Source organism: Oncorhynchus kisutch, unplaced genomic scaffold (assembly GCF_002021735.2).
Source record: "Oncorhynchus kisutch isolate 150728-3 unplaced genomic scaffold, Okis_V2 Okis02a-Okis13b_hom, whole genome shotgun sequence".
In the NCBI taxonomy this organism is placed as follows: Eukaryota; Metazoa; Chordata; class Actinopteri; order Salmoniformes; family Salmonidae; genus Oncorhynchus; species Oncorhynchus kisutch.
Window position 1 is genome coordinate 383004 of NW_022261979.1, and position 23117 is coordinate 406120.

Below are 23117 nucleotides of genomic sequence, written 5' to 3' on the forward strand. Positions count from 1 at the left end.
CCTCATATTTTAAATCATGGTGGTGGCTGCATCACGTTATGAGGACAAGGAAGTTTTTATGATAAAAAAAAACGAAGAGAGTTAAACACAGGCAAAATCCTTTCTAAACTCCTTTCCACCAGACACTGGGAGACAAATTCACCTTTCAGCAGGACAATAAACTCAAACAAGACAAAATATACACTGGAGTTGCTTACCAAGACGACATTGAATGTTACTGAGTGGCCTAGTTAAAGTTTGGACTGAAATCGGCTTGACAGAACTTAAAGATTATTTTTTAAATACAAAAATGTGCACATATTGTTCAATCCAGGGGTGCAAAGCTCTTAGAAAGACTCAAACCCAGAAAAACTCACAGCTGTAATAGCTTGAATGCTTATCAGATCAAGATATATTAGTGTTTATTTATTTTTATGAATACATTTTTTTTCATACATTATTCTTCCACTTTGACATAGATTATGTTGTGTCTTTGGCTATGCCGGATTAAGTGATATGACATTTCTATGAAATAATTTCTCCGTAATTAATATTACCTGATTGAGCTAATCATGTAAATCACCACAAAATAATATTTATAGAACCGTTATCTTCCGAATAAACTCTTAAAGACCTAGTAATATTTTATATCAATAGCAGTCAATAGTAAGCGTCACCTAAATTCAGTCTCATCTGAAAGTTGTAAATTCTTGGGTATCTGCACGAACCCTGGCTAACAAGTTGAATCAGCAATACAAAATTGGGTTTAATTATTTATTTACTAAATACCTAACTAATCACACAAAATTACATATACACATAATTAATCATAACTTGATTACAAATTACGTCATAAAGGAAAACGTCCCTAGCGGGCGGAACAGATATGACAGCTGGTTACACAAAAGAAAAGGGTCTGGGTTTGAGTGAAAGACCCAGGAAGACTGAGGGACACAGGGAGAAGCTGTGCTATCGTAAATACAGTATCTCATGCATTCTAAATTACCACCCATTTGGAAAAGGAAAATGCAATAAATGTTTACTCTGAGCTGAGCTTCGGTAGGTTGGTGGTAGATGGGAGGCGGCAGGGTAGCCTAGTGGTTAGAGTGTTGGACTAGTAACCGGAATGTTGCAAGTTCAAACCCCCGAGCTGACAAGGTACGAATTTGTCGTTCTGCCCCTGAACAGGCAGTTAACCCACTGTTCCTAGGCAGTCATTGAAAATAAGAATTTGTTCTTAACTGACTTGCCTAGTTAAATAAAGTTGTTGTGTGATAGATTGGATACTCTGTCTGTTCCTTCCTTGTTTGCAGTGGCTGTTGCTAACCATTTACATGGCTAGGAGGTCACTTCTGTAGTGAATAAGAGTTCAAAGTTCATACCATTCTCAACCAAAGCTCACACCGATGTTGGCTTCGTTCTGTAGATATTATCTGAACCACTCTGACATCGGATCGTCATCCTCGGAACAGGAGGTTACATTGTCGTCAAGGTTTTATATGGGAAGGGAGAGGAGGGCGTGTTTGAAAAGTTTTATAGCCCATGTCCCTTCACAGAGGCGGGCCACTGATTGAGCAGAGCCCTACCTTATGAAAACCCAAATCTCACATTTTAGAAGCTACAATCACATTTCATCCCATCATGAATAATTTCATATTCAAACATTTAAATTGAACAACAATTCCATGTGAATCCGATAACTCTGATGTGTAGACTTTCCACTGTAGAGTTTATGTCATCTTATCATTGATGAGAATGTCTCAGATGACAACCGAACTGACATCATATTCATTAAAGTACCACCGCATATGTTCAATTGGTCGGATTACCAGAATATAGTTAATTTCCTCCCAACTTCTGATGTTCCCTCTATGTTAACCAAGGTGTTTGCAAATGTAACATCAGCAGGGTAGAGAGAGGAAAAAGGGGGGGGGGGGAGCTATTTATGACTGTCATAAACCTACCCCCAAGCCAACGTTATGACAAGTATTTTGTGTCGATCGTTGACCAACAATTAAATCCATTTTAATCCCACTTTGTAACACAACACAATGGTGAAAAAGTCAAGTGTTGTGAATACTTTGTGTGTAGGACAGTGTGTTAGATGAGGGAAATACGCTATAGAATCTCATGGAATGACTGGCAGTCACGGGACAGTGTCTGAGAAACAGTGAGTCAGGTGAGGAGACAAACATAGAATCCTCCCTGCATACTCTATCCTTAACACAGCAGTCTCAGCATGGACACCCAGTCACTCTGCAGAATGGTGAATCTCCTATTGTGTTTCATGGAAGGTAAGTAAGCTACAGATGGACTCACGACTACACCATATGTGGATCAAATATTTGTCAGCCAAACTGTGGGGTCACACTATTCAGAGATATAATTTTGCACTGCTTTTTTCAGAAGCAAATGGAAAACAGAAAGCAAAGTTAGATCAAAGTGAACTTTTTCTAAAGTCTGTTAATCCTTCCTCATTTTCAAAGCATGACCGATTTGGACACCACTACCAGCTTGACATTTTGCTTACAGGATTACGGAACGATTCCTGTTTTCAAAATGTGTTTTTATACCATAGTTGAAGTTTGATTAAACATACTTTAAATTGCACAGTGAGAAAGTTTGTATCACTGTGCAATTAAAGTATCATATATCAGCTCCAGTTCTCCATCTATCCTGAGCATTAATAGCAGATATTATGACACATCCAGTCCTGGGCGCTGCTTCGAACGATGACGGCTGGTCTATGAAGGTTCAGGCGGAGGTGCGTGCCATGGAGGGCTACCCAGTGGTGCTGCCTTGCTCCTTCACCCACCCCCACCACATGCTGCACTCCTCCCTGCAGGTGGTGTGGCGGCTGGGCCACGGCCAGGGCTCTACGGTGCTCTACCACTGCTCCTCTCCCACTGGGGCCAGGACCTGCCAGCCAGGCCCTCAGCAGGACCAGCGTTATCGCCTGGAGGGGAATCCCCGAGAGCACGACCTCTCCTTGCGCATCAACAGCGCCGCCCTGCAGGACAACGGACGCTACTACTGCCGTGTGGAGGTCCCCGGACACGCACACGCCAGCTACGAGGATAAGATGGGCACACGGCTTAGAGTGGAGGGTAGGGGGATTCTGTATATGATGAGTACACTGTAGAATGTAGTACTACACAGTTTGTTTTAGACCTTGAAAGCGATCTAATGTCAACTCTGTATGAGTTTGTCTCTTTGTCTAATTGTAGATGGATTTATGCGTATTTCATGGACATGATTGTAATGATTTGGGGTGTCTGTGTTTGCCTTTCATCGTTAGCTGCCCCACGAATCCTGGGCCTGTCAGTGGAGGGCAGTGAGGAAGCTGGCTACAGGGCTCAGTGTCGTGTCCAGGGCTCTCCCCTATCTGACGTCCAGTGGCTGGGGCCTGACCAGCTCATGGAAGGCTCCGACATCTCTCCCCTCTCCCAGGAGTCCCTCGAGCAACATTACACCACCAGTCAGCTCCGGGATGTCCTCCCTGGGCAGCAGTACACATGTAGTGCCTCCAACCCCCTGGGGAAGGACCAGGCCACCCTGTACATGCTGCCCCCCAGGCAGGTGCAGGTCTCTGGGGAGGCCCCTCCGCTGCTGCTCCTGCTCTCCCTCTCCCTGGGGTTCAAGGTGCTCCTGCTGCTCGGGGTGGTAGTCTGGCTGCCGCAGGGAGGAGGCCCAGCATGGCTCAGATGCTGGTTCAAATGAACCAGTTTTAACTTCTCATACATTTTTCCATTTGTCTTCAATAAATAATACATTATGGACCTATTTGTATATAATTCGATCCCACCTCATTCCCTACCAAGGGTTTATATGTAATGAATAGAGTGTAAATCATTAGTTTATTGTTTATGAATCTAACTCATTGGTTGAAATGTTGTGATCATCTAACTATTTGTCAAGCCTCAAAATGGGGGCTACACACAAAACCTCTGTACATTTAAAGGTGAGGATGGTATATTTATTGTGGTTGTGGTGGTTTAAAGAATACAGCACAAGCATAGCTTGTTCTACAAATATGCCACATTTAATGTAATATAACAAGACGCTGCCATGTGGGGAATAGTACTCCAGGTGTCTCGTTTCAGCAGGTTTTTATCTTGTTCTTGATACCTTGTCTTGTTGAGGCATTTTGACTGATTTCACATCTATGCTAATATGGCTAAAATTAGCTATCTAGCTAACCAATAACTGTAACAATGTATTTGAGAGACAAGTGCTCATTGTGCAAATGTATTTTATTTTTTTATAAACATTGAGATTAAATAGTTTACATGTTGTCAATAGTCTAAGCCAACCAGGTGTTTCGCCCCATAATTGAGCAAGTGTCGGTTTTGCAGCTAATCAACCAACCAGTCTATCGTTTGCAAAAGGAAAACATTTATCTAGTTAACTCCTCAGTATTTCAATTCATGTTACACCTTATCAAAGACTTTACACAAGACTACAGTAGATAATATTTCATTGATTTGATACAATCAGGTTTGGACCTGTAATATGAATAACAAGTAAAAACAGTCTTATTTGTCAAGAAGTCCTAGATCAGAGACACCAGTCGGTTTCAATCATTCTGGATTGAGACATACAGTACAGCTGTTTAGAGAATAGATCTTATGAAATGCCCTTCACAAAGGGGCTTGAATCTAGTGCGTATAATGTATGAAGGGTACTACAGAAAGAGACGTGGTCATGTATAGAGCTCTACTGAAGGGGGAAGTGTAGTGGCTCTCTGTAGCAGACGGCTGGGAGAGCTTCACAGCAGCTCTGGTCGCTCCAGGTATAGTTTCCCTGGGGGTCCAGTGTCATCACGGCACACTGGCCCTGTATGGGGGTCCCTGGCTCGCCCTGGGCCCAGTGACTGAAGGACACAGCAGCCTTGCTCAGCCAGTACCACTGCCCTGTCAGTGAGCTCCGACGGAGGCCTATCCACACCTGACCCTGCGTCTCCCTCAGTTTATTGGTCACTTGAAGTAGAAACTCTTCTGTGTTCAGGCTGACCAGACTGTAGCCCTGATCTTGGCAGTACTTCAGAGACTCGGGCCAGCCACCCTGCTTGTCCCCAAGTGTCACAACCTCTGGCCTCAGCAAACAGCCCTTAGAATCTGTGCATACAAACGAGCACACACACAGACACACGAGAGAGCAATCAATATATTCCTATAAAAAAAACTGGCATACAACAGACATGAATGATATGCATAATATGCATAATTCACTGCAATACAACACTATGAAACCTCTACAACACCATACCTGGATCTGTGCTGATGCTGGCAGCCGGATTCCCAAAAACCATGCCGTTTGTCTCTCCCAAGTAGTAAGCAGCCATTTTGGAGGAACTATGCCAGATGACATGCCTCCTGTATTCTGTTCCGAAGTCAATGAGTGCCCAGGAGTACTCGGTCCCCATCATGGGAGTCCATGTGACATCCAGGGCTGTGTTCCCCTGATGCACCCCCTCTGTCTGGGCTGTGGGGGCTACTAACAGGGCCTGGTTCCTCATGGCGTTGAGGGAGTGGAGGAGGTAGCAGGTGGAGAAGCTATGCGTTGGGATGAGGCTGAGGAGTAGGCCTGGCCTGTGGAGGGTCAGGGAGACAAGACTGGAGGACTTGACCAGGGAGGAGCCACCAGGGAGGAAGGGATAGAAGGGCAGCTCATTGGAAGACTGCAGTTGGAGGGGCTCTGTGGGGGGTTCGCTGAGTAAACTCACACTTTGGTTGGTCGTCAGCAGGAAGGTAGTTTCATTCAAAGCTCCATTCTCCAAAGAGGGGGGCACGAGGTATTCTGACCCCCAAGCTGTGACGGGGTACAGAGGGCTGAACAGAAAACTACAGGTGCAGTTAGTTGTGGCAGCACATGGGTGGCTGTACAGAACCGCCACGGGGTGGTCGGCCAACACGTGTGGCTCTGGCAGCGATCTATTGAGCCCGAGTTGAACCAGTTGGAAAGGCTGGAGTGAGACAGTCTCGTTCTCACCTGCTGGCCCTGAGATGGTGACCTCGTTAGTTTCTTTATTGTTTATGATGATGAGCCTAAACAAATGATTCCCTGGGTCTATTTGAGGCTGATCATGCTTCATCTCAGGTATAGGGGGGACGTGGTACTCTGTACCCAAGCTCTCCACCGGTGGGACTACTGTGGCCTGGATGCTTTCACCTCTTTGGCTGATGGCAAGGACACTGATGTCTTTGTTGCTGGTCACATGGATTGTGTTGTTAGAGAACTTTGACCTCTTGAGTTCTGCACTTCTCCAACTTGTCTGAATCACAACTTCCTGTGCTGCATTCAGGTTCCTGGTATCTGTGGAACCCAGTTCCCTCATTTTCACAATTACCGTGGTGTCACTGTGTAGTGCTGTGATTACAATTCTGTTGTAAGGCTGAGTGGGATGGTAAAAGGCGATGTTCTCCGGGAATGCAGTGATGAACTCTTTGCCAAAGCTATTAGGAAAAGAGTGTGCTGTGGACACTAAAGAGGGGTAGAAACTGCTAAAACATCAATTTTCATATGCAAACAAAACAATTCTGCTCCAGGATAAGATTATTTAATCAACAAAAATCCCCAAACATGTCGACAGACTTAAGAGTCTGTGTTCCATATTGTTGAACTAATAAAGGAAATTGTATTTTAGATGACTATGTGCTGTTGATGATAGAGGTGGAGAACGCTCCAATACTACTAGTGTCATACCAGCAGAGGGGGACATACTACAGGCCTGATCAGCCTGTTTTCCTTTCATTCAACACAACAGGCTCATCTCAATAGTGTAAAGTGGATTCCTTTCCTATTCTCCTTTCCTTCTTCTCCAGTAATCTGAAAGGACAGGATAGGTGAAAGCTACAGCACCAGTCAAAAGTTTGGACACACCTACTGTACTCATTCAAGGGTTTATTTTCTAATAGTGAAGACATCAAAACTATGAAATAACACATATGGAATAATGTAATAACCAAAATAAGTGTTAAACAAATCAAAATATATTTCATGTTATTTGAGATTCTCCAAAGTAGCCACCATTTGCCTTGATGACAGCTTTGCACACTCTTGGCATTCTCTCAACCAGCTTCATGAGGCAGTCACCTGGAATGCATTTCAATTAACAGGTGTGCTTCATGGAATTTCTTTCCTTCTTAATGCGTTTTAGCCAATCAGTTGTGTTGTGATAAGGTAGGGTTGGTATACAGAAGATTGCCCTATTTGGTAAAAGACCAAGTCCATATTATGGCAAGATCAGCTCAAATAAGCAAAGAGAAACGACAGTCCATCATTACTTTAAGACATGAAGGTCAGTCAATACAGAAAATGTCAATAACTTTGATAGTTTCTTCAAGAGCAGTCATAAAAACCATCAACCGCTATGATGAAACTGGCTCTCGTGAGGACCGGCACAGGAAAGTAAGACCCAGAGTTACCTCTGCTGCAGAGGATAAGTTTATTAGATTTACTAGCCTCAGAAATTGCAGCCCAAATAAACGCTTCACAGAGTTCAAGTAACAGACACATCTCAACATCAACTGTTCAGAGGAGACTGTCTGAATCAGGCCTTCATGATCGAATTGCTGCAAAGAAACCACTACTAAAGGTCACCAATAATAAGAAGAGACTTGCTTGGGTCAAGAAACATGAACAATGGACATTAGACCGGTGGAAAATAAACTTTATTTTGTCATATGTGCCGAATACAACAGGAACTGAAATACTTACTTACAAGCCCTTAACCAACAATGCAGTTCAAGAAATAGTTCAGAAAATATTTACCAAATAAACTAAAGTAAAAAATAACAATAATGAGGCTATTTACAGGGGGTACCGGTACCAAGGGGAGTGTCAATGTAAATAGTCCGGGTGGCCATTTGATTAATTGTTCAGCAGTCTTATGGCTTGAGGGGTAGAAGCTGTTAATGAGCCTTTTGGTCCTAGACTTGGCGCTCCGGTACCACTTGCCGTGCGAACAGTCTATGACTTGGGTGACTGGAGTCTGACATTTTTTGGGGGCTTTCCTCTGACACCGCCTAGTATATAGGTCCTGGATGGAAGGAAGCTTGGCCCCAGTGATGTACTGGGCCGTACGCAATACCCTCTGTAGCGCCTTATGGTCAAATGCCGAGCAGTTGCCATACCAGGCGGTGATGCAACTGGTCAGGATGCTCTCGATGGTGCAGCTGTAGAACGTTTTGAGGATCTGGGGACCCATGGCAAATATTTTCAGTCTCCTGAGGGGGAAAAGGTGTTGTCATGCCCTCTTCACAACTGTCTTGGTGTGTTTGGACCTTGATAGTTTGTTGGTGATGGACACCAAGTAACTTAACTCTCGACCCGCTCCACTTCAGCCCCATCAATGTTAATAGGAGCCTGTTCGGCCCTTGGTTCCTGTAGTCCACGACCAGCTCCTTTGTCTTGCTCACATTGAGGGAGAGGTTGTTATCCTGGTACCACACTGCCACGTCTCTGACCTCCTCCCTATAGGCAGTCTCATTCTGTTGGTAATCAGGCCTACCACTGTTGTGTCGTCAGCAAACGTAATGATGGTGTTGGAGTCGTGTTTGGCCATGCAGTTGTGGGTGAACAGGGAGTACAGGAGGGGACTAAGTGCGCACCCCTGAGGGGCTCCAGTGTTGAGGATTAGTGTGGCAGACGTGTTGTTGCTTACCCTTACCATCTGGGGGCGGCCCATCAGGACGTCCAGGATCCAGTTGCATAGGGAGGTGTTTAGTCCCAGGGTCCTTTGGTCTGATGAGTCCAAATGTGAGATTTTTGGTTCCAACTGCCGTGTCTTTGTGAGATGCAGAGTAGGTGAACAGATGATCTCTGCATGTGTACGGCTTCCCACCGTGAAGCATTGAGGAGGAGGTGTGATGGTGTGGGGGTGCTTTGCTGCTGACACGGTCAGTGATTCATTTAGAATTCAAGGCACACTTAACGAGCATGGCTACCACAGCATTCTGCAACGATATACCATCCCATCTGGTTTGCGCTTAGAGGGACTATAATTTGTTTTTCAACAGAACAATGACCCAACACACCTCCAGGCTGTGTAAGGGCTATTTGACCAAGAAGCAGAATGATGGAGTGCTGCATCAGATGACCTGGCCTCCACAATCACCCAACCTCAACCCAATTGAGATGGTTTGGGATGAGTTGGACCACAGAGTGAAGGAAAAGCAGCCAACAAGTGCTCAGCATATGTGGGAAAAGCATTCCAAGTGAAGCTGATTGAGAGAATGCCAAGAGTGTGCAAAGCTGTCATCAAGGCAAAGGGTGGCTACTTTGAAGAATCTCAAATATAAGATATATTTTGATTTGTTTAACACATTTTTGGTTACTACACAATGCCATGTGTTATTTAATAGTTTTAATGTCTTCACTATTATTCTACAATGTAGAAAATAGTACAAATGAAGAAAAACCCTTTAATGAGTAGGTATGTCTAAACTTTGGACTGGTACTGTATATTGACAGGATATCTGAAAGCTATATGGTGGATGAATTTGCTTCTACCCTGTTCAGTCAGTTTTTCAAAGGAGATGATGAGATGTATTTATTGAGATGAACCCAGTTTGTATCTTCTTCAGCATTTACAGCATCTCTAATGACAGAGTAACTTTGTAAAAGGTCCTAAAACAGGTCACAGTCATGTAGAGAGATACTGTATGGGATTGGTTCACCTGAGTCAAATTCTGCCAGGACCAGGAGAACGACTAGCACCACTCCCATGGTTGTGACGAGGGCCATGGCCGCTAAAGCCAGAAGGGAGCAGGGGTGGTGTCAGATGGGTCGTCGAGGTTGGCAGGTAACTGGGCTTTAAAGGCAAATATTAGTTTAATTTATTACAATTTCAGAAACATAGCAAAACAGTCCTGTCATCTAATATTTATGTGGCCGTTGGTTGTGTTTGTTTAGGTAGCAGCTTTGGTTAGGCACACTGTGGGTTGTTTACATATCAACCAATTTCCCTTAGCCCAAATTTGACCATTTGGCAAAGAAAACATTGGAAACAGGAGGCCTACAGGCCAACTCCTGTTGTTGCCATGGCAGGTCTTTGAGGACAGGAAGTCATTTGCATCTCTGACAGGTCCTGTCATTTGAGAAAGGTGTGTAGCCAAAGTTGATGGATAAGGCTAGTTTCAACATAAATAGGCAATAGCATAAATACTTTGAGTGAAAACAATTGAGCCTAAATCTGTGACAAGTGAATTCCATCCTTACTCCTCAGACGATTATACAGATTTTTACTAAAGTTAATACAGTAAATACACTGAGTGTACAAAACATTAGGAACACCTTCCTTATATTGAGTTGCACCCCCTTTGCCCTCAGAACAGCCTCACTTTGACGGGCATGGACTCTACAAGATGTCAAAAGCGTTCCACAGGGATGCTGGGCTATGTTGATTACAACGCTTCCCACAGTTGTGTCAATTTGGCTGCATGTCCTAATACGTGTACACTGTGTATATTTGGGTATCTCCAATTGAGCAAAATAGTTTGTGGCCCCCCTTTTTTTTGATGGCAGGAGAGAAACATGTACGCTTTAAAGTACATTTCCTGCAATTCTACACATTTTGCCATGGGGAAGAGAAACATTTTGTAGTTTTAAAGCATATTTCCTGCAATTCTTCCCATTTTACCTTAGGGTGGAGATAAAATTGTTTTCAGTTTTAAAGCTAATTTCATGCAATTCTACACATTTTCCCATGACTTATGCCATGTTAATGATATCTGAGTGAGAGTGACTAACAAAATCAATGGGGCCCCCTGGTGGTCAGGACCCCTGAGAATGTGCCCTGCTTGCCCAGTTGGTATTCGGCCATGATTACTACAAGTTTAGATAACTGGCTAGACCAACTTTCCAATCTAAAATTGTTACCTGACATGGCTAATTGAGTGAGTGTCAGTGAATGACAAAACAAGTGACAAACTACTGATGCACAACCAAATTTCAAGTTTGCACCTTGTGTATTCTACTATTCTAACTCTCAACAGTAAGTTGAGACCCCGACTGAGTTCGGGGCTCCTAAGCACACGCTTATGTTGCTTATGCCTAGAGCCGGCCCTGGGGAACTCTTCAGAAATACATTTTTCATAAACACCACTCTTGTTCATTACTTTCCATGTATTACCTTTAATTGTTTGTTTTTATTTAAGCATTATTACAGATTTATACAGAATTATTATTGAATAAGATTGAGTTATTTAAAAAAGCTATCAAACATTGGTATGCTACATTTGTAGAAGCTTAAAGACAGTCTGTATCCTCTTACCTTGGGGCAGAAACACTCTTCACCTTCCCTCAGTTAACTGACTCTAGTTAGACTGTCTTGCTTTTTCCTCCTTGGAAACACTGACACATTTGTCAGTCAAACTCTTGACATTTGACAACTCTTTGCATAGAAGCAGACAGAGGCCTGGAAGACTGGGAGGCGACGGTGAAAGGTGACAAAGGAAAAGGTTAAGTAAATGGTCATAGCACCTGCACTATGACACATCCAATTCCCTTTAATAGCTTGTTGCCATTACTACATGTCAGCACTCTGATGTTGAATTGTATATTTTTGAAAGTAATGTTGAAATTCAGTTAAATGATTTTAAATGACTGAGAATGAAAAGGAGTCGATCCCAGTTCTTTAAAATGTTTGTAAAACATTGTCTGCATCGTGCATGGCACAACTGTCTTTTTGGCCTCTAGTCTACCAGGTTGAAGTATATTAAAGCAATAAGGCCCGAGGGGTGTGTGGTACATGGCCATTGGCTGTAATATGAAATAGAGGTCAACCGATTAATCTGCATTTTTGGATGCCGATTATGGCCGATTACATTGCATTCCACGAGGAAACTGCATGGCAGGCTGAGCACCTGTTACGCGAGTGCAGCAAGGAGCCAAGGTAAATTGCTAGCTAGCATTAAACTTACCTTGTAAAAAAAACAATCAATCTTCACAATCACTAGTTAACTACACATGGTTGATGATGTTACTAGGTTAACTAGCTTGTCCTGCGTTGCATATAATCAATACGGCGCCTGTTAATTTATCATCGAATCACAGCCTACTTTGCCAAACAGGGGATGTTTTAACAAAAGCGCATTTGCAAAAAAAGCACAATCATTGCAGGAATGTACTTAACCATAAACATCAATGCCTTTCTTAAAATCAATACACAGAAGGATATATTTTTAAACCTGCATATTTAGTTAAAATAAATGAATGTTAGCAGGCAATATTAACTAGGGAAATTGTGTCACTTCTCTTGTGTTTATTGCATGCAGAGTCAGGGTATACCGAACAGTTTGGGCCGCCTGGCTCGTTGCGAACTAATTTGCCATAATTCTACATAATTATGACATAACATTGAAGGTTGTGTAATGTAACAGCAATATTTAGACTTAGGGTTGCAACCCGTTCGATAAAATACGGAACGGTTCCGTATTTCACTGAAAGAATAAACGTTTTGTTTCCTAAATGATATTTTCCGGATTTGACCATATTAATGCCCAAAGGCTCGTATTTCTGTGTTTATTGTATTATAATTAAGTCTATGATTTGATATTTGATAGAGCAGTCTGACAGCGGTGGTAGGCAGCAGCAGGCTCGTAAACGTTCATTCAAACTCACTGCGTTTGTCAGCAGCTCTTAGCAATGCTTGACAGCGCGATGTATGACTTCAAGCCTATCAACTCCTGAGATTAGGCTGGTAATACTCAGTGCCTATTAGAACATCCAATAGTCAAAGATATGAAATACAAATGGTATAGAGAGAAATAGTCGACGCGTCATAAATCCTATATTAACTACAACCTAAAACGTCTTTACTGGGAATATTGAATATTTAAACCAAATTGAGCATGTTTTATTATTTATTTGAGACTAAATAGATTTTATTTACGTATTATATTAAGTTAAAATAAGTGTTCATACAGTATTGTTGTAATTGTCATTATTACAAATATATATATAAAAATCGGCGTCGGCTTTTTTTGGTCCTCCAATAAATCGGTATCGGCGTTGAAAAATCATAATCAGTCGACCCCTAATATAAATGCTACATGGCCACGCAGAGTGCCTGGATACGGCCCTTAGCCGTGATATATTGGATATCTAACACAAACCCCCGAGGTGCCTTATTGCTATTATTACCTGGCTACCAACGCAATTAAATGTAAAAATAAAAGTGGTGTCATACCTGTGGTATACCATGGCTTTCAGACAAATCAGCATTCAGGGCTCAAACCAACCAGTTTATAATATAGGGGGTGGGGGTGATTGGGCTTTATTTTAAAGGGTTTCTTATCATCAACACCAAACGTGTGTGTGTGTGTGTGTGTACCAAAAACAATCACTTTGAATAGTAAATGAGCTTTCAAATCATTGCGCACACGATTTCCATAGAAGCACAAACCAAACTGAATAGTCATCTGAAATATCGGAACACTTAAATCTGAGTTTGTGCAGAGAAGCCTATTTGGTATTGATAAGGGGAACCAGATGTAGTCACTAGAATAGAGGGACTCAACAGACTGCTGCTTCCTTTTAAAGTGGCAATCTGCAGCTCCAACAATAACGAAGCAGACACCTGCCACTGAGGGGGTGGGGCTGGATAAATGTTACCACTCAAATGGAGAGAGCAATGATACCAGTACTGACCATCCATGACATCAAAATAGTTTTACCATGTTTTGAGGCTATAACATGGTTACATTTAAATTGTTTACTAAGGAATAAAACAAGCTTTTGGGTTCGGATGGGGAACGTCAAGGTTAACTAAGCTCAAAGTATTTATAAGTTATATTCTTCAAGACTCAATGGATATATTTATAAGTAAAACATTTAAAATAATAAAATTATGAATGCCACATTCAAAACAACAGGGAACTCTGGGGGCAAAAAAATGGGCTCCAACGGGGAATTATCGATTTGAAAGGTCATCCAACTCAGAATTCCAACTCGGGAAGTAGGGCCTCTTTCTAGAGCGCCAACTTCCCGGCCTGAAGATCACGTACGTCATGATTTGACCTCTTATTTTTCTGAGGCATTTATAAGTTACATTCAGATCCCTTAATTTTTTCCACATTTTGTTAGACTTATTCTAAAATTGATTCAATGTTTTAATCCATAATGACAAAGCGATAAGTTTTGTAGACATTTTTGCAAATGTAATAAAAAAGTATTTTTTTAAACCTTAATTACATAAGTATATAGACCCTTTGCTATGAGACTCACAATTGAGCTCAGGTGCATCCTGTTTCCATTAATCATCCTTTAGATGTTTCTACAACTTGGAGTCCACCTGTGGTACTGTAAATTCAATAAACTGGACATGATTTGGAAAGAGACACACACACACACACACACACACACACACACACACGTCTATATAAAATGTCCCACAGATGACAGTGCATGTTGGCAGGGTAGCCTAGTGGTTAGAGTTGGACTAGTAACTGAGATTGCAAGTTCAAATCCCTGAGCTGACAAGGTACAAATCTGTCGTTCTGCCCCTGAACAGGCAACCCACTGTTCCTAGGCTGTCATTGAAAATAAGAATTTGTTCTTAACTGACTTGCCTAGTTAAATAAAGGTAAAAAATAATTAAAAAATGTCAGAGCAAACACCAAGCCATGAGGTTGAAGGAATTGTCCCTCGAGCTTCCGAGACAAGATTGTGTCGATGTACAGATCTGGGGAAGGGTACCAAAAGATTTCTGCAGCATTGAAGGTCCCCCAAGAACACAGTGGCATCTATCATTCTTAAATGGAAGAAGTTTGGAACCAAAGACTCTTTCTAGAGCCAGCCGCCAGACCAAACTGAGCAATCAGGGGAGAAGGGCCGTGTTCAGGGAGGTGACCAAGAACCCGATGGTGACTCTGATAGAGCTCCAGAATTCCTCTGTGGAGAGGAAGGACAACCATTTCTGCAGCACTCCACCAATCAAGCTAGAGTGGCCAGACAGAAGACACTCCTCAGTAAAAGGCATGACAGTCCGCTTGGAGTTTGCCAAAAGGCACCTAAAGGAGTCCGACTACGAGAAACAAGATTCTCTGGTCTAATGAAGCGTTACGTCTGGAGGAAACTAGGCACCACTCATCACCTGGCCAATACCAATCCTTACAGTGAAGCATGGTGGTGGCAGCATCATGCTGTGGGGATGCTTTTCAGCAGGAGGGACAGAGACTAGTCACAATTGAGGGAAAGATGAACAGAACAAAGTACAGAGAGATCCTTGATGAAAACCTGCTCCAGAGTGCTCAGGACCTCAGAATGGGGTGAAGGTTCACCTTCCAACAGGACAACGACCCCAGGCACACAGCCAAGACAATACAAATCAAAGTTTGTCACGTGCGCCGAATACAACCTTACAGTGAAATGCTTACTTACAGGCTCTAACCAATAGTGCAAAAAAGTTTAGGTGAACAATAGGTAGGTAAAGAAATAAAACAGTAAAAAGACAGGATATATACAGTAGCGAGGCTACATACAGACACCAGTTAGTCAGGCTGATTGAGGTAGCATGTACATGTAGATATGGTTAAAGTGACTATGCATATATGATGAACAGAGAGTAGCAGTAACGTAAAAGAGGGGTTGGCGGGTGGTGGGACACAATGCAGATAGCTCGGTTAGCCAATTGAGGTAGTATGTACATGAATGTATAGTTAAAGTGACTATGCATATATAATAAACAGAGAGTAGCAGCATTGTAAAAAAAGAGGGTTTGGGGGGGGGGGGGGGGGCACACAATGCATAGTCCATGTAACCATTTGGTTACCTGTTCAGGAGTCTTATGGCTTGGGGGTAAAAACCTAAACCTTGAGAAGCCTTTTTGTCCTAGACTTGGCACTCTGGTACCGCTTGCCATGCGGTAGTAGAGAGAACAGTCTATGACTGGAGTCTTAGAATTACTTTAGGGCCTTCCTCTGACACCGCCTGGTGTAGAGGTCCTGGGTGGAAGGCAGCTTTTCCCCAGTGATGTACTGGGCCGTACACACTACCCTCTGTAGTGCCTTGCGGTCAGAGGCCGAGCAATTGCTGTACCAGGCAGTGATGCTCTCGATGTTGCAGCTGTAGAACTTTTGAGGATTTCAGGACCCATGCCAAATCTTTTTAGTTTCCTGAGGGGGAATAGGCTTTGTCATGCCCTCTTCACAACTGTCTTGGACCATTCTAGTTTGTTGTTGATGTGGACACCAAGGAACTTGAAGCTCTCAACCTGCTCCACTACAGCACCGTCGATGAGAATGGGGCGTGCTCGGTCCTCCTTTTCCTGTAGTGAAGTGGCTTCGGGACAAGTGTGGCTTCGGGACAAGTCTCAAGGTCCTTGAGTGGCCCAGCCAGAGTCTAGATTTGAACCCGATCTAACATCTCTGGAGACCTGAAAATAGCTGTGCAGCAACGCTCCTCATCCAACTTGACAGAGCTTGAGAAGAATGGGAGAAACTCCCCAAATACAGGTGTGCCAAGCTTTAGAGTCATACCCAAGAAGACTCGAGGCTGTAATCACTGCCAAAGGTGCTTCAACAAAGTATTGAGTAAAGGGTCTAAATACTTTTTTGCATTGTCATTATGGGGCATTGTGTGTAGATTGAGGGGAAAAAAACAATTGAATCCATTTTAGAATAAGGCTGTAATGTAACAAAATGTGGATAAAGTCAAGGTCTCTGAATACTTTCTGAAGGCACTGTATATTCTTCAAGACTCAATGGATATGAATTTAAAAAGTCTAAAAATGGATAAAGCAACGGCAGATTGCCCCTTTAAATCAAAATAGTGACTCAGTCTGTAGTGTGAGCTGTATGTTTTGTATGCATGTATTTTAGTGTACTAGCAGATCAGTGATACAATACTACTTCTGTTCATCACCAAGCAATGTAGCTACAACAACTTGTCAGATTGAGGCCAACCAACACAGCAACAATGTAGTAACCTTTATTGCTTTCCTTCAACAACTTCATTTCCATTACAAACAAATTCAAGGGTTCATTTGCATTATCCCCCGGTTCCCACCATCCCAACCTCATAAGAATAGTACAGATACCATTCATTGTACAGTTTAAGAACAATTCATTAAAAACTTCACCGATATCAAACCAAATGGCAACATGAGGCCAATCCAAGCCACTTTATAGAGGACTGAAATGTCTAGTCACACGGTGCTGAAAGATCGCCTGTCCTCAGTGATCGTCACTGGTTTAGGAGTTACACATAGCAGTACTGACAGTTTATTCTGTGTTCTATTGTTGTACAGCGTAGGTTAGATACGGAGAAAAACGCACCTTGGACTGCTCTTAACAACAAGCTCCCCAGTAGGCCACGTTTCCTAGTCCCAGCCTGCTTAAGTACTCAACTACCAAGAGATAATGCACACCAAGGCAACGCCAATGATGGGAAAAAGACCCAAATGTCATACTTGAGTAAAAGTAAAGTTACCTTAATAGAAAATGACTCAAGTAAAAGTCACCTAGTAAAATACTACTTGAGTAAAAGTTTAAATTTTGGTTTTAAAATATACTTAAGTATCAAAAGTAAATGTAATTGCTAAAATATACTTAAGTATCAAAGCAAAAGTAATACCAATTTAAAATTCCTTATATTAAGTAAACCAGACAGTACAATTCTTGTTTTTTAAATTTACAGATAGCCAGGCCACACACCAACACTCAGACATCATTTACAAATTAAGAATTTGTGTTTAGTGAGTCCGCCAGATCAGAGGCAGTAGGGATGTTCTCTTGATAAGTGTGTGAATTTAGCCCTTTTCTATTCTGCTAAGCATTCAAAATGTAGCAAGTACTTTTGGGTGTCAGGGAAAATGTATGGAGTAAAAAGTACATTATTTTCTTTAGGAATGTAGTGAAGTAAAAGTTGTCAAAAAATATAACTAGTAAAGAAAAGTACAGATACCCCAAAAAATGACTTAAGTAATATTTAAAAGTATTTTTACACCACTGGTAAGCACAAAGTCAGAAGGAACGAGAACGTACGGCAATTTCCAACATTCATAGTATGGGGCCCATAATTGACCCAGAGGGCAAAACAGCTGCTGAAACCGATGACTGTTTGTTTTCATCAAGGTGTTCAGATGGAAGAGGTCAGTCAGTTATTGAACTTGAGGAGTCTCCTCTTTATTGAAGTCAAAACAAATTCTTGCCCCCGTACGACTTACACCCAATGTTTCATAACCTTCATTCCATATTTGTATAACACTATAGATTTAAATAAAACTAATTCAATCACATAATTCAAACTCATGAATTAAACTCAAAGAGCCATGAACAGCAGACTGATGCCTTTCCCAGTAGGACTCCTGTAACAGTATACATATTGGATAATCAATCAAAAGCATTGCTATTCATTAACACTAAATCCACGGGACAAAATTAATTAAGAATTTTTCTTTACAAAACTGCCTACAACAGAATAGCCAATAAAAGAAGAGCACAGAGAAACCCACCTATCACAGTGTTGTCCAGTGTCAAATAGGTAAAAAGGGTTTACAGCTGAAAGGGAGGGGCAGAGAAACACACAGCAACATCTTCTAGCAACACAAGTGGATTGACAATGAGGGAGTCAGTCAGTGAGCAACAGAGTGAAAGAGAGACAACACACAGAGACAGAGAGAACAGAGAGAGCCAACACAGAGAGAGAGCCAACACAGAGGGAGAGAGAGCCAACACAGAGGGAGAGAGAGCCAACACAGAGGGAGAGAGAGCCAACAGAGAGGGAGAGAGAGCCAACAGAGAGGGAGAGAGAGCCAACAGAGAGAGACAAAAGACACAGAAAGAGAGTGACGGGGAGAAAGGGAGAGAAAGAAAGACTGACAGAGATGGTGAGAGAGAGACAAGGGCCTCATTGAGCCCATTGGTTCCTGAGACTGATCTAAATAGATACATGTATATAAAAAGGTACATATAGCCTGCCCACCCCTCTCGTTGTGCGGCAGGCGTATCTAAAGTGCACAGATATAAAGACAGGAAATAAAGAACATTAATTACCGGCCAGCAACAAACAACGACACTGCTCCCTCCTCCTGCCCCCCCCCCCCAAACTCTGCAATGTTGACACACTCAAAATAAATTAAAACGCATTACATTTTGTAATGATATAGATAATAATGATAAAAAATATATAGATAGACAATCTAAAATATATACCCCATAACAGAAAATATTCCATTGGATGTAAACCGTTTAAATGGATAAAAGTGGGTTTCCCCACGTCATCATAACCAAGGGGAGGCTACAGCTCTGGTAAGACTTCCATGGTGCAGGTGCACTACACTAGATTAAACCCAGGCTACCACAGCCATGTACAGTAACACTATTGAACAGCTTTAAACCTGCCCTAAAGAAGGCATCAGTTTTAGAAACCTCCATAGACGTACTCTATACATATTTTCTTCCTTTCAAGTACACCATTATGTATGTATGGACACTGCAGGCAATACCCTCACCATTATGTATGTATGGACACTGCAGGCAATACCCTCACCATTATGTATGAATGGACACTGCAGGCAATACCCTCACCATTATGTATGTATGGACACTGCAGGCAATACCCTCACCATTATGTATGTATGGACACTGCAGGCAATACCCTCACCATTATGTATGTATGGACACTGCAGGCAATACCCTCACCATTATGTATGTATGGACACTGCAGGCAATACCCTCACCATTATGTATGTATGGACACTGCAGGCAATACCCTCACCATTATGTATGTATGGACACTGCAGGCAATACCCTCACCATTATGTATGTATGGACACTGCAGGCAATACCCTCACCATTACTCCAAAATAACAAGACCGCTCAATCGAGAAATGTGAGAACATTTTGTTTTTGAAACGTTATCTTGTTATAGTCCGTTTCCAATTTGGGATTGTTTAAGATAAGAGATGTTTGCCAATTAATTGAAGAAATATTCTGCAAACTATGGGCTATGCTGTGGTCTGTCATATTCACGTTGACAGAACATACTCTGCCTTTCAACCTACTGTGACTGATAATCTGAATCAACAGCACATCGTACACATGACTCTGATATTGTGAAGACATCTTAAGCTGCTCTTAAGTTTCTTACACTTGTACACACACCCCCATGTGCCCACACACACACACCCCCATGTGCCCACACACACACACACCCATGTGCCCACACACACACACACCCATGTGCCCACACACACACACCCCCATGTGCACACACACACACACATTAAATCTAATATGTGCTCCAAATGTATTTGGACCTTTTGTTGAGCGTCACCTGCTTTTTCAAACAGAAAGTGTCTATTGTTCAGAGTGAGCCAGATAGAGTGCTGTGAGTAGTAGCCGTCGTTGTGGTCAAGCCACCCGGGGTGCTTGGACTGCTGTTTGGCCTACTGCTTCCTATAAACCACCTGGGGACAGTCTTGACAAGTTTGAAATGCTTACAGCAACTCTTCCAATATAATGCACTAAGGGCGAGAGGCCACTACATGCATTCATAATGCATTGCCCTCGAAGTAAGTGTTACGAGGACAGACTGTACACCATATCACAGAGACTATGGATATGTTGGTAAAAAGCCTGATGAAAGTCATTCCAAGAAGACCAAGTGGTTCCTTAAAAAAGGCACACCTGAATCTAAAGTTACTGTTTTTTCACCTTAAAACGATGACAAAATTAAAAGACAAATTTCCCTCTGACTAATTTCACAATAAGAACTAAAGAAACATGGCTAAGTAGAAGTGGTTGTGTCTTTGTGCCCCCTTGGCATTGGTATGGTAGCAGCTGTTAGGGCAACGGACAGGGCCATGAAGGACACTGCCCCCTGCTGTGTGGGAGGACAGGAGGACAACACCACCTGGTGGGCTAGAGGCTGAAGTGGCACCCTCCCTGCTCCTCCCGTCCCTCCTTCATAAGGAGGTCTCAGCATCCCCATACTTCTCCCCCTGGTCATTCTCCAAGTTTATCTTCACACAGGACACCTTCACCTGGCTGGGAACAGAGAATAACACCATCACCACCAAAATTCAGTTAACTCATAGAATTTTTAAAATTATATCTAAATATAGCTGTTTAAAATTAATGAATTAAACTTGAATTTTAGTAAGTTAAATCCTCCAAACTCATTCAAAAAATGACAACCCAATACAGTGAGTATGAACCCACTCACCACCCCTTTGCCACACAACGTGCAATGTTGCAAAAATGTTTAAATGCAACATTGCAAGACTGAATGTACCCCAGGTGGACCCAAATGCTCTTATATTGGCAGTTCTAAGACACTTGCCACACATCCAGTACTATTGATTTGCAAGTTGGTGCATCATAGTATCACGATTGAGTGTTATAATTAGCCTTTACGCTCTTAGTTCATTGAAAGGTTATTCAAAGGTTAATATACTGTCAAGCACAAAAAGGTATGTGTTCAACTTCTGGACTATATAGGACAATAAGGTGGAGACATAGAAACACCAGGCTGGATTCCAAAAGGGAACACTTGCTCCCTCGCTTCTCTGGCCCTCAATCTTGAGAGTAAGCAATAATAGCCTTATACAAGGTGTCATCAACATTCCCCCACACGTAAAAGCATGTGATTGAGACACATATTGACATACATGAAATTAATGTACATTTTTAAATAGTTTCAGAATTCATTTTCAAAATATTTAAATAGAAAAGTATTTATTTATTGGTTGAAATATTTAGTCAAAATGATTATCAGGGTGTGATTTTCTGAGAGGGATGGGAGCATGCTTCTGGGTTTGGCCCCAGAAGCCAGACAGGAAGAGGAACGGTGAGCATCTGAACAATACCGAGGAAGAGTTATAGCTACCTGCCACTATGTTTCAGAGCTTTGGCACTGTCAGAGTTCATGGAGACAGACTTCCAATTGGCAGTTTTGGCCATTTCATCAGAAATGTTTACCATAGAGGGGTCCAAACTGCAGGGGAACAAACACACAACACCCTAAGCCGGGGTACACAAACACACATTTAAGGACACCACACACCCCCCCAGTTCTGAAACAAACTCATGAATGATGTTTGCTTGGCTGCAGTCAACATACAGTATTACAGAGGACCCTTAGAAAACTATCATAACCATTATAAAATGCAATACTAAGGGAAATTAGCTATTTAGTATTACTTCAAATATAATAGTTGGATGAAATAGTCGCTTGTTTGCGAGGACAGTCTGTGATTGGTCGTTTTTCTGGTGGTTGTTATGGGGCTGAGGGTCGGGTCATGTTCAACAACAAATCAAACACGAGGGCTGTATTTCATTCCACAAGGCTGTCCACTTCCATAGGCCCTTCAGAGGGGAGGAAACTGCGGTGTGGAATGAAACCGAGGTGGTCATGGGCAGTTAATCAACCAGGTGGAAGAGCAGCTGTATGAAGAGTGCATGGTGAGACTAGAGCAGGCCTGAGACTGAGACCAACCCCTGCTCTCTCCTCTGCGTCGTGTGGCATGTCCAACTCAACACTGCTGTCACACCTGCTTTGGGAGAGATGGGTCAGTGCTTCAAAAGGGGTTACTCTTCCCTGTTACATGAATATACTAGTCCATAGTTCTCCAAAGTGCTTCACAATGCATTACAGAACCCGTGAGGAACAGCACTGATGGGCCATGGTGAATGGGCCGTGACTTCCTCCAAGTATAATGGACATTGATATACTGCATCAAAATTGTCCCCAACCACTAACCTGACTTTGAGGGTCTTGAGGATGCCCGGCCCGTCGCAGGGGTGTGCTATGCCCTCTTCCACTTCCAGCATGCGCTGGGCCTCCTGTAACCATGGAAACAGAGGGAAAGTGTCAGTGGGACTGTCACAGCTCTCTGCAGTAGTCTGTGAGAACAGTTGGACACACACCTCCTTGGCTTTCTTCTTCTTGTCGTCCTCCTTCTTCTTCTTGCTCTCAGGCATCAGGTCATCCAACCAGCTCAGCTCCCTGTTGGTGAAACATAGGTCCAGCAGCTTCCGTATAAACACCAGGGCCAACACCTAGAGACACCAAAATAAAATCAGTGACTTGTACTTTTAACTCTTCATTAAAATGGCATCATCCTGACAATCCAATTCTGTGCCATCTCGTTTGCTTGACGTATTCTCTGTCTTCAGTTCAGACTTCTGTTT

The 23117-nt window shown here is 42.5% G+C and overlaps 3 protein-coding genes across 7 annotated transcripts in view; 1 reads left to right on the forward strand and 2 right to left on the reverse strand.

Moving 5' to 3' along the window:
* The first annotated feature begins 1994 nt into the window (after positions 1-1994).
* LOC109876427 (sialic acid-binding Ig-like lectin 15) lies at positions 1995-4278 on the forward strand. Its single transcript, XM_020468844.2, has 3 exons — positions 1995-2273; positions 2691-3086; positions 3278-4278. Exons 1-3 carry the CDS (start codon positions 2219-2221, stop codon positions 3697-3699), a joined length of 873 nt encoding a protein of 290 aa, XP_020324433.1. The 5' UTR covers positions 1995-2218; the 3' UTR covers positions 3700-4278.
* On the reverse strand, positions 4221-6873 carry LOC109876431 (IgGFc-binding protein). The gene is made up of 2 exons (XM_020468851.2): positions 5248-6873; positions 4221-5096 (listed from the first exon to the last, which is right to left on the reverse strand). The coding sequence occupies exons 1-2, from the start codon at positions 6314-6316 to the stop codon at positions 4696-4698; spliced, it is 1470 nt and encodes a 489-aa protein (XP_020324440.1). The 5' UTR covers positions 6317-6873; the 3' UTR covers positions 4221-4695.
* Positions 6874-16895: 10022 nt separating this feature from the next.
* The window catches only part of LOC109886213 (sodium bicarbonate cotransporter 3), a 72554-nt gene continuing 66332 nt past the window's right edge, over positions 16896-23117 (reverse strand). For 4 of the 5 annotated variants that reach the window (XM_031812129.1, XM_031812133.1, XM_031812132.1 and 1 more), the window contains 4 exons: positions 22854-22985; positions 22687-22769; positions 21814-21921; positions 16896-20972 (listed from right to left, as the gene is read on the reverse strand). In XM_031812129.1, coding sequence (XP_031667989.1) covers positions 20891-20972; positions 21814-21921; positions 22687-22769; positions 22854-22985 — 405 coding nt within the window. In that variant the 3' untranslated portion in view covers positions 16896-20890. Of the gene's footprint in view, positions 20973-21813; positions 22770-22853; positions 22986-23117 lie in introns of those variants that run through there. The other variant, XM_031812131.1, reaches the window with a different exon arrangement.